This window comes from Geotrypetes seraphini, chromosome 2 (genome assembly GCF_902459505.1).
Source record: "Geotrypetes seraphini chromosome 2, aGeoSer1.1, whole genome shotgun sequence".
NCBI lineage: Eukaryota > Metazoa > Chordata > Amphibia > Gymnophiona > Dermophiidae > Geotrypetes > Geotrypetes seraphini.
This window is the reverse complement of record NC_047085.1, coordinates 505540425-505552696: the sequence shown is the minus strand read 5'-3', so window position 1 is coordinate 505552696 and position 12272 is coordinate 505540425. Positions and strand designations below refer to the sequence as shown.

At 43.0% G+C, this 12272-nt stretch overlaps 1 protein-coding gene across 2 annotated transcripts in view; it reads left to right on the top strand.

Annotated features, from left to right (window-relative positions):
* The window catches only part of LOC117354573 (gastrula zinc finger protein XlCGF26.1-like), a 28406-nt gene extending 24288 nt beyond the window's left edge, over positions 1 to 4118 (top strand). The window contains exon 4 of one of the 2 annotated variants that reach the window (XM_033932335.1): positions 1354 to 4118. In XM_033932335.1, coding sequence (XP_033788226.1) covers positions 1354 to 2885 — 1532 coding nt within the window. In that variant the 3' untranslated portion in view covers positions 2886 to 4118. Of the gene's footprint in view, positions 1 to 1350 lie in introns of both variants that reach the window. The other variant, XM_033932334.1, reaches the window with a different exon arrangement.
* Positions 4119 to 12272: the final 8154 nt, after the last annotated feature.

Below are 12272 nucleotides of genomic sequence, written 5' to 3'. Positions count from 1 at the left end.
GAGAAATCTCAGTAAGGATGACGTAGACATCTTTAAGAATGTCCACATGTGGCACAGTGATTAAAGCTACAGCCTCAGCACCCTGGGGTTGTGGGTTGAAACCCACGCTGCTCCTTGTGACTCTGGGCAAGTCACTTAATCCCCCCATTGCCCCAGATTGTGAGCCCACCGGGACAGACAGGGAAAAAAGCGTGAGTACCTGAATAAATTCATGTCATCGGTTCTGAGCTCCCCTGGGAGAACAGTATAGAAAATTGAATAAATAAATACTCTTTAAGACAAAGACCAAGTTTATTAGGATTTTATATACCGCCTATCAAGGTTATCTAAGCGGTTTTTACAATCAGATACTCAAGCATTTTCCCTCTCTGTCCCTATCTGTACCTCAAGAAGGACATGGCGGTACTTGAGGGAGTACAAAGAAGAGCAACCAAACTGATAAAGGGAATGGAAAATCTCCCATATACCGACAGATTGAAGCAGTTGGGACTTTTCTCCCTGGAAAAGCGAAGACTTAGAGGAGACATGATAGAAACCTTCAAGATCCTGAAGGGCATAGAAAAAGTAGACAGGGGCAGATTTTTCAAATTAAGGGGCGCCACAAGTACAAGGGGGCACTCGGAGAAATTGAAAGGGGACAGGTTTAGAACAAACGCTAGGAAGTTCTTTTTCACTCAGAGGGTGGTGGATGCATGGAACGCGCTTCCAGAGGCTGTTGTAGACAAGAAAACATTAAATGGTTTCAAAGAAGGTTTGGATAGATTCCTAGAAGAAAAAGGGATTGGGGGGTATAGATAGGTATAGACCATTGCTCAGGCAATGGGCCTGATGGGCCGCCGCGGGAGCGGACCGCTGGGCAGGATGGACCTATGGTCTGCCTCAGCGGAGGCAACTTCTTATGTTCTTATCCTTTTGAAGGTAGGATCTCCAGAACTGTACACAGTACTCCAAATGAGATCTCACCAGAGACTGGTACAGAGACACCGTCGCCTCCTTTTTCCTGCCCGCCATTCCTCTCCCTATGTACTAAGCATCTTCCTGACTTTTATCTTCACCTTTTCTACCTTTTTGGCCATCTTAAGATCACCAGATATGATCCCTCCCTCCCCCCCCCCCCCCAGGACCGAGTTGAGAAACAGTGCTTTAGCTCTCCACCCCGCCATTTCCAAGAAACATTTCTATTTTCACACAGTGCAAGTTTGTGAGATGATTAATGTTTCAAAAATGTTTTCCAGATAGGAAACTGACCAATTCTCTTAGCCACACATGGAAAATTCTATTATACACAGATCTATCTTAGAAACCACTGCTATCTTCTAACTCACGAATGCTACTTTCTATTATATCCAGCAGATCAGTGGATCTCACAAGGATGGAAAAGAGAAAAGAATCGAGGAGAAGATCATGTAGAAATGGAAGAAATCCAAACACAGTCAGAAAATATCTGTGAGAATATTTTCCAGAGAACTGAGAGGATTAATAGAAAGAATTGCAAGCAGGAATCAAAGACTTCAATGGATGGAGCCACTGCGTGTGAGAGAAATGACAGGGAGCTGAGTTACATTCCTAAGGCACAGAGGCACCTAGCAGAGAAACCCTTCCAAATTAATAATAGTGATAAAGTGACTTCTAAATTCTACCATGGCAAGAGGAAAGGGAAAAAACATCAGAAAGAATTCCCATGTGTTCTATATAAGAGGAGCATCAACTTTATTTATCCTAAATGTAATAAGAGCCTCCCCTTGTTTTCAGAACTCAAAAAGCACAAAAGGAGCTGTGGAAATGAGAAACCATTTACGTTTACTGAGTGTAATAACAGCTTCATTCAGCCTTCGACTCTAAAAATTCAGCAGCAGAGCCACACAGCAGATAAACCATTTACATGTACCGAGTGTAATAAAAGCTTCGTTCGGTTTTCAAGTCTACAAAGACACAAAATGACCCACATAGGGTACAAACCATTTACATGTACTGAGTGTAATAAAAGCTTCACTTATCTTTCAATTTTAAGAATCCACCAAAGGATTCACAGCGGTGACAAACCATTTATATGTACTGAGTGTAATAAAAGCTTCACTCAGCTTTCAAATCTAAAATTTCACCAGAGGATTCACACGGGAGACAAACCATATACATGTAATGAGTGTAATAAAAGCTTTACTCAGATTTCACATCTAAAAAGCCACAAAATGATCCATACAGGGCACAAACCATTTACATGTATTGAGTGTAATAAAAGCTTCACTCGACTTTCCAATCTAAAATTTCACCAGAGGATCCACACGGGAGACAAACCATATACATGTATTGAATGTAATAAAAGCTTCACTCGGGTTTCAGGTCTAAAAATTCACCAAAAGACCCACACAGCAGTCAAACCATTTACATGTATTGAATGTAATAAAAACTTCACCCAACATTCATGTCTAAAAAGACACCAAGTGATCCACACAGGGTACAAGCCTTTTACATGTACTGAGTGTAATAAAAGCTTCACTTGGCTTTCACATCTAAAAAGTCACAGAATGATCCACACACAGTACAAGCCATTTACTTGTACTGAGTGTAGTAAAAGCTTCACTTGGCTTTCACAACTTAAAAGTCACAAAATGATCCACACAGGGTACAAACCATATACATGTACTGAGTGTAATAAAAGCTTTACTCAGCTTTCACATCTAAAAAGACACCAAGTGATCCACACAGGGTGCAAACCATTTACATGTACTCAGTGTAATAAAAGCTTCACTGACCTTTCCCATCTTAAAAGGCACCAAGTGATCCACACAGGAGATAAACCATTTACATGTACTGAGTGTAATAAGAACTTCACTCGGTTTTCTACTCTAAAAATTCACAGCTTCAAATTCCATAAAAGAGACTAAAGATACACGTGGACTGAGTGCAACATAAACATCACTCAGCTTTCAGCTCTAAAAAGACAGCAATGCAATCACACAGGTTGCAAACCGTTTATATGTACTGAATGTAATAAAAGCTTTCATTGGCTTTTAATCTAAAAATTCACCAAAAGATTCACATCATGGAATAAGACACTGGCTATGAATCAACAAGTACATCCTGCACTCTCAAATATCTTTGGTACTGGAGGTCATGGCAGCCATCTTGTGAGACTGCCTCTGAAAGTCATACCAACCATTTTGACTGGAGACATGGGCTGGGTAGGAGTGACTAGGGAATGATCTTCCCCCAATGTGCCACTGGACCACCAGAGTGGTGAGGTAAGCCCAGGAGCAGCAATGGCTCCTGGGCTTGAGGAGAAGAGCAGTACTAGCAGTGTATGGGTGGGCCTTGGGGGAGCCGTCATATTTGAGGAGGATACCCACAGACCGGAAAAAAAAATTTCAGTTCCAGCTGAGAAATGTATCGTCATTTTTAGCTGTAACCAAAACAAGGCCAATTGTGGATTTCAGCTTGATTTTGGTGCTGAGGCCATACCCAAAATCCAGTCAGTCTATTATAGGGCCTCAGCCTGAACATCTTTTTGGGTGCATATGAGGCCAGAACCAAACCATCTTGGACTCTGCTGCAAAGCACTATGAACCTGTCGCTTCTGCCAAGGCCATGATTATGGACATTGTTCTTTTGTTTTTTTATATACTATGTATATGTGGTCTTGGTACCAGGGACTTAGCATCAAATTTAGCTATGAAGACCTTGAACGTGACACAGTGTAACTGTTATATACAATAATCATGATAGCATTCCTCATCTGCCTTCCGTCTCTCATCGCTGAGAATGTGATTCATTTCAATGCCCTGTGATGGCCAGTGTCTGGCGCTGTCATTGTTAGCGTGCTCTGATTCTCCCAATTAGAAAGGTAGTTTAAAGTGGTCAGAGATTTGCATACTGGCTGCCTAACCAGTTGATTTTTGATGTTGGTCAGGGCTTGGTTGAGTGATGACAACTGTTTGATGCAAAAAAAAAAAAATAATTGCGCCATCTGAGTTAATATTCTTTCCGTTTGGAATTCTTTTTAACCTGCTTTCCATCCTGTTTGATGTTTATTTATGGGGACTAATTAACAGTATTTATGAAGAGATTCATCCAAGGCAATGTACAGTTTAACATAAAACATAACTGTGGATGTAGCTTTATTCCTGACTTTGTTTAAATCTTTATTGATTTTCCGTGCAACACAATATTCATATCAGTACCACTAACAGATAAGCACTTAAATACAATCAGTAGCAATGCAATAATATAAGCCCCCCCCCCCACCCCACAATTACATCAAGGAATCACACTAAAGATATATCCCTCCTCTCCCTCCCCTACCGGGATGTGTCTGAATTATACATACCAATGAAAAGAAGGATAAAAGAACTATAACAATTGTACAAAAGACGTCAATGGACCCCAAACTAAGTTAAATATCTTAGAATGCCCTTGTATGTCGGCATTCATTTTCTCATACCTACAGCTTAAACATAAGCTCGCCCACCAAAAAAGAAAAATTAAGACGATCACAGTTTTTCCAATTATGAGTTATCATCTGTTTGGCTATCCCAGTCATAATCAGAAAAAGCCGACATTTATAATGATCCATGGGGGGCTTAACATACAAAAGTATTCCACATATAACTACCTCATATGTCAATGGAATTGCAGATTCCAGTATGAGATTAATCTTACCCCATATTGACTTCCAAAAGTTAAGTATCAAAAGACAATAGAACAACAGATGATCCAATGTCTAGATGACAGTGCCAGCATCTATTAGACTTAGAACTGTCTAACTTTTGTAACCTAACAGGGGTCCAAAAAGATCTATGTAACAAGAAAAATCAGGTTTGTCTCAGGCTCGTAGGCACCTGGGCCAATCAGGCCTTAGGCTTCTAGAGCCTGGGCCAATCAGGCCTTAGACATAGCAGGGAAGGGGCGGGCCCGTCTCATTTCGACGAGGCGGGCCTGTCGGCTGGACGACAGCAAGACCCGGCCAACAATTTAGAGGTTAGTTGGGGGGGAGGTTAGTTGGGAGGGAGGTTAGGGGAGACATGGGGGGATCATTAGCATAGGGGGTCCAGATTTCCAGCAGGAGGGGTTGGGCACCCTCCTACCAGCGATTGGGAGTTTGGGGGGGTGTTCCGGCAGGAGAGGTTTGGCACCCTCCTGCCGGTGATCAAGAGTTTCAGGGGGGCGGGGCGGCTTTCCGGCAGGAGGGGTTCGGCACCTTCCTGCTGGCGATCAAGAGTTTTGGGGGAGGGGCGGGGGGGCTTTCCGGCAGGAGTGGTTCGGCACCCTCCTGCCGGCGATTGGGAGTTTGGGGGGGTGTTCCGTCAGGAGGGTTGGGCACCCTCCTGCCGGCAATTGGGAGTTTGGGGGGGTGTTCCGTCAGGAGGGTTGGGCACCCTCCTGCCGGCAATCGGACAGGTGGCCGCTATACTTATCCCTTGCCGCGATAAGTGTAGGCCCGATTCTGTATAGGACACCTCTCCCAGGCGTCCTATATAGAATCAGGGCCTAAATAGACAGACACTCTTTAGATACACAACTGGTTGCATGGGAATGTGTGTGTATTCTTTCTAAAGGGTGTCTCCAGATACATCCATCCTGAGACGGCAGAGTTTGGGCGAGGCTGCATTGGGACCAGAACCTTTTCAGGAAGAACCTCCGATTTACTCCAATTAATTTTATATCCAGAAAATTTCCCAAATTTCTCAATCAAATCTAATAAACATGGAATGGTAATTTCAGGATTCCTCGAATGAAGCAAAATATCATCTGCGTAAGAAGAGACCTTATATTCCCGACAGGCATAAGGAATACCTTGAATCTCCTTTGCTTGTTGAATGGCCAGTAATAAGGGTTCCAGAACAATATCAAACAGCAAAGGAGATAATGGACACCCTTGTCTAACTCTCCTCTCCAAACGAAAAGGCTCTGAAAAAGTATTATCTAATATAATAAAGCCCTAAGCGCGCATGCGCACTCCCACCTGCGTGCTCCCGTTTTCCATGCGCTATAGGGGACCGCAGGTAGGAGTGCGCATGCGCGAGAATCCCCCGAGGTGGATGTCGGCCGCGGTGGCTGTCGGCGGTTGCAGGCCGTGGCGGCTTTGGCTGAAGCCTGGCTGGAGGAGGACGAGGAGGAGCTGCGAGAGCTCTGCAGAGGCAGGAGGTGAGAGAGAGAGAGAGACAGAGCCAGGTGGATGAGAAGGACAGAGGGGCTACTAGGGGGACCAGGAGAGATGGTAGGGGATAGGGAGAGATAGACTTCAGGGAGTGTGGAGGGGGCAGGAGAGAGAGATGGTCTTCGGGAAGGACAGAGGGGGACAGGAAAGATGGCAAAAGAGGTGAACTGCGGGAAGGGAAAGGGGGGGGGGGGGAAGGGACTAAGGGAGCCAGCCAGACCATGGGAAGGGAAAGGAGGGTAGGGGAAATGCTGCTGCTGCACAGGGAAGTGGTGTGGGGGGAGGGAAATGGAGGGGGAGGGAATGCTGCTGTGGCTGCTGTACAGGGAAGTGGTGGGAGAGAAATGCTGTTGCATAGGAGGCAGGGAGAGAGCCAGATAGATAGAAAAGAAGAAAGACACAGGGGCAGGGAGAAACACAAAGACAGACAGACAGACAAAGGCGGCCAGGGAGAGAGACAGCGGGAGGGAGAGAGACAGAAATAAAGACACACAGACATATATTCTAGCACCCGTTAATGTAACGGGCTAAAATACTAGTTAATAAATAATATGGCAGAAGGGGAACTATACAAGATTTGAATTATTTGTATAAATCCAGAACCAATACCAAACCAATCCATTGCTTGATACATGAAGGTCCGCTCCACACAATCAAAGGCCTCTGCATTCAAAGATACAGAAAAGGCCGGGTCTTCCATGGATTTGGTTAAATTTAACATATGAAAAGCCAGTCTGATGTTATTTGAAGAATGTCTTTGAGCAACGAACCCCGTTTGGTGCATACTAATGATATAAGGGAGAGCCTTAGCCATGTGTAAAGCCAATAACATAGCCAGAAGTTTTCTATCTACATTAATCAAAGAAATAGGCCTGTAATTTGAAACCAATGTAGGATCTTTATTTAGCTTTGGCAAAACGATAGCTAAAGATTCTGCCATAGTACCTGTAATACAACCTGAGCCTGATATAATTTTAAAAGATAAGGTAATAGGGTAATTTGGAATGATTTATAAAACTACAGTAAAACCATCACCCTGGAGTGCATCCAACTCTAAGGGACTTCAGTGCTGCTTGAAGGTCTTTTAATGATATAAGTGCCTCAAGACTTCCTTTTATAGGTTCAGAAATTTTTGGTCCCTTAATTAATTTAAAAAAAATTTTTTTATTTATAAAATTTACACATTTATTATCAAGCATATCATCGTACAGAAAGTGAGATCAAGAAAACATAATAATATTATTATTACTCTCAAGCCTGAAAGTAAATCAAAATATTAAAAGAAAATAAACATCATAACTTAATCACACACTAGTCCTCGAATTAGGATCCAAGGTTAATGATAAGAGTAGAAATTAAATTAAAGGGAAAATTTTTTAACAAGGAAAATCGCTTAAACTGCTACTGAGAAGTGAGCTAATTATTATTACAAGGGTACAGATGGTTCTACAGACTCAAAACGTTTTCAAAGAAAGAAAGGAAAGCAGTCAAGTGAGCTGGTTCTACAAATACATATTTCAAGGAACGGTATCTTATGACACATTTACAAGGGTACCTAAGAAAGAATAGACCCCCTATCTGAGTCACTCCTGGTTTTAACATAAAAAATTCCCTTCTTCTCTTCTGAGTCTCTCTCGAGACATCAGGAAATATCTGGATATGGAAACCCAGAAAGTCCTTGGCCCTATTTTTAAAGAAAAGTTTAAGAATCCAATCCTTGTCTGGGGCCAAAGCCACAGTCAATAAGAGAGTGGCTGGGGTAGCCATTTCTCTATCTGATTGCTCTAATAAAGTGGAAACGTCCAAGGGTTCTTTCTGTGGTATTCCTTCGTCTTCTTTCTTTTGAAAATCCTGATTTCTTATAGGTAAACAGTAAACCTTTGTAAGAGGTGGTAAGGAATTTTCAGGTATTTTAAGGATTTCCAGAAAGTACCGCTTTATCATATCTCGTGGAGAAATTGATAATACTTTAGGAAAATTAATTAAACGCAAATTATTAATCCGAATATTATCTAAAGCTTCCAATTTTCTCTTCATAATTGTATTATCTTTAACAAATAGATCTTGATTACTCTTAATTAATTTTAAAAATTCTAAACCTAGCTCCTTGTTTGAGTAAGACTCGGAAGAATATAAAGCTTTATAAAAGTTTAAAATATCTCCAATTTTGAGAATGAGTTTCTTCCCTCTCATCTTTAATAGCTGCCATTTTAACTTTTCTTTTTTTAGCTATGAGGTAGTTAGCCAATAACCTTCCCGCTTTATTCAAGTTTCCAAAAATACAGAGCCTGCTGAGAAAAAAAATCTTTCCTCGCCAATTGAGAGGAAATCTCATTATATTTATATTTAGCTTTTAAGAGGGCCTGCAGAGTCATTTGATTCTATTTCGACGCCAATTGTGATTCCAATTCCTTTATATTTTGCTCTAAATCAGAAAATACTTTTTTAAGTTGTTTCCTAATATATGCCGAATATGAAATGATCTGGCCTCTCATAGTAGCTTTAAAAGCACCCCACAGGGCTCCTTTTACAAAGGTGTGCTAGTGTTTTTAGCACACGCACCGGATTAGCGTGCGCTACCCGAAAAACTACTGCCTGCTCAAGAGGAGGCAGTAGCGGTTAGTGCGCACGGCATTTTTAGCGTGCGCTGAAACCGCTAGCACACCTTTGTAAAAGGAGCCTACAGTGTTACCAAAGAGATTTCCTTTGAGGCATTAAGTGAAAATATTCATTCATTTTTAATTGAAACTCATCAAGAAAGTTTGAGTTAGCAGGCAATGCATTATTGAATCTCCAAACAGGTCTCCAAATAGATCCATGGTGAGGCCCCACCTGGAATACTGTGTGCAATTCTGGAGGCCGCATTATCGCAAGGATGTGCTGAGACTGGAGTCGGTGCAAAGAATGGCCACCCGGATGGTCTCGGGACTCAAGGATCTACCATACGAAAAACGGCTTGACAAATTACAGCTATACTCGCTCGAGGAGCGCAGAGAGAGGGGGGACATGATCGAGATGTTCAAGTATCTTACGGGCCGCATCGAGGCGGAGGAAGATATCTTCTTTTTCAAGGGTCCCACGACAACAAGAGGGCATCCGTTGAAAATCAGGGGCGGGAAACTACGAGGTGACACCAGGAAATTCTTTTTCACTGAAAGAGTGGTTGATCGCTGGAATAGTCTTCCACTACAGGTGATTGAGGCCAGCAGCGTGCCTGATTTTAAGGCCAAATGGGATCGGCACATGGGATCTATTCACAGGGCAAAGGTAGGGGAGGGACATTAAGGTGGGCAGACTAGATGGGCCGTGGGCCCTTATCTGCCGTCTATTTCTATGTTTCTATGTCTACTACAGTCTCGCTCAGCAAGTTTAAATTCCATCCAAACTCTAGCATGATCCGATAAAAGTATCGGATCTAGGCTGGCTTTGGACTAATTGATCCGAAACAAAAATATAATCAATTCTTGAAAATGATTTATGCACATGAGAACACAATGAAAACTCCTGAGCATTAAAGTTAAGAATCCGCCATATATCCTTCTTTCCACATGACTGTACTAGGTTATCTAAGCCCATTGACTTCATTATCTTACTAGGTTGTTTATCCAACAAAGGGTTCATAACAGCATTAAAGTCATAAGAACACATAAGAACATAAGAATTGCCGCTGTTTGGGTCAGACCAGTGGTCCATCGTGCCCAGCAGTCCGCTCATGCGGCGGCAGCCCTTGGTCAAAGACCAGCACCCTAACAGACTAGCCCTACCTGCGTACATTTTGGTTCAGCAGGAACTTGTCTAACTTTGTCTTGAACCCCTGGAGGGTGTTTTCACCTACGACAGAGTCTAGAAGAGCGTTCCAGTTTTCTACCACTCTCTTGAGTGAAGAAGAACTTCCTTAAGTTCATACGGAATCTATCCCCTTTCAATTTTAGAGAGTGCCTTCTCGTTCTCCCTACCTTGGAGAGGGTGAACAACCTGTCCTTATCTACTAAGTCTATTCCCTTCAGTACCTTGAATGTTTTGATCATGTCCCCTCTCAATCTCCTCTGTTCGAGGGAGAAAAGGCTCAGTTTCTCTAATCTTTCACTGTATGGCAACTCCTCCAGCCCCTTAACCATCTTAGTCGCTCTTCTCTGGACCTTTTTTTAAGTTGTTTCCTAATATATGCCGAATCTTCTACTGTTAATTGCCCTTCCTCTCTGGCCTTTTTTATCATTGCTTGAAACACACTTAAAGGGTGCGCTAATGTTTCTTCCTTTTTTGCACTTAAAGGTGCTGGAGGTATGATTTTTGGATATGTGTTGACTGGAATAGTCAGGGGGGAATGGTTAATGAGACCATTGCCACCTTGGAGGACGCCTCAGTCCCTACCTTCTCCAAGGCACATTTGCACTTATGCTATACCAATATGGCTGCCAATGCTCTAAGGCTCAGCATATAATACATTCCTGACTTTTATCCAATCTTCAAATTTCAGGGATCCCTTTTCTGGATACCGGGAGCAGTGCTCTCCTATCTCTTGTAGTAAAAATTTTAACTGTGAATCAGAGACCTCTCTATCTGTATGTCTCAGAATATACTTCAATTCTTTCACATGAGCTTGCTGTAAATCTGACAGAGTTTCCCAAACTTACTCGAGAGGTGCACCTAGTCTTATTGTCAGACGGAGCAAGCAGGGTGAAGGGTCCCTGTTCCCAGTGCCACTTGTAGGGATGGAACACAGCACACACACACGCAGTCTAAGAGTCGGGATGGAGGCACTGCCAGTGGCTAGCTCCGAGTCCCTTTTATTATGCTTCTATGCTAATGACATCATAGTAACTCCCTCGATTACATGTCTAATGATTGGTGGATACAAAGGTATATGCTTTTACATCGTGATCAACCTCCCTTTACCTCGTGATCACCCTCCAACTCAGCACTTAGGCAATGCCTGATTAACACATGAACAAAACCTGTCTTTGCACGTATGCAATGCCTGTCAGCTGATGTCCTTTCCAAGGACTGGTTAATTAAAATAAGGATTAATTTGTGACAGGGGTCTTGTGACAAGAGGGGAGGGGGGATAGCCTCAGCATTCTGTCCCTTGCTTTAGAATGGCAAGAGGGGAGAGGGAATGATTCATAATTCTTTCACAGGGCCTAATATCAGTATGCTGATATTACCCTGTTTCAGAACATTACTACACTTCCATCCATCATTTGTCTGAAGATTGTGCTCCCTCCCTCTCGAGTCCCATCACCCCTTCTCCCTCCCTCCCTTCTCAGCCTCCTTCCGGCTGGTGTTTACCTTCAGGCCAGCTCCCTCCTCCTCACTGCCACAGTCATTTCTCTGCTCAAAGCCGCAGGCGGTGGCTCCTACGCATTGTAACAGGGACCCTGCCAACCCTGAGCCTGAACCTCAGGAATATGAGTCTTGTCCTACCGGCAGCTTGGAAAGGGAAGGTTTAGAACCCCTGAGAGAAAGAAGTGCTAGATGGAAAATTGCCCCTTTAAAGGCTGCAAAAGCTGAGTCACAGTTTAAGTGTTCAGGTCCCTTTAAATCTTCTCCTGTCCCAGCCAGAGGGAGGGGGAGGGGCCCTGGAGCACGGAACTTTAGCAAGCAGCCCTGCTTGCTAGAGAAGGGAGCAGCACCTAGCCAAAGAGAAAGGAACCAGCCTAGGAAGCCAAATGTGGAATTGCTAAGAAAATTGCTTGAGAGGAAGCAGGAGCCGATAGAAGTTGCTGATATTGAAATGCAGGACTTGGATTCAGAGAAGGCTGTCTGTGACCCACAAGGGGAAAGTATGGACTGGCAGCTGGCTTTTGAACTGCTGGATAATGCTGAGGAAAGCACGGACTTTTGAACTGTGTCACAAGATGGAAGACTGTGAGTAACGTGTTTTTTTTTGTGAAAGGATTGAAGCTGATATGATTTTCCTTGTTGCTTTACTATGTGAAAGGACTGTTTAAAGCTAATTAACTGATAAGGATAAAGCCCAGGGAAGGAACTTTTGTGCTCCCTGTGAACTTTTTGCTAAATGTTTTTTTTCTCTCTGAAGAAAACCTTGCTCTGTTTAAAAGCTACCAGTAAGGATTATGTAGGGCTGGATGCTGACATAGCCAAAAGAACCTGCCTT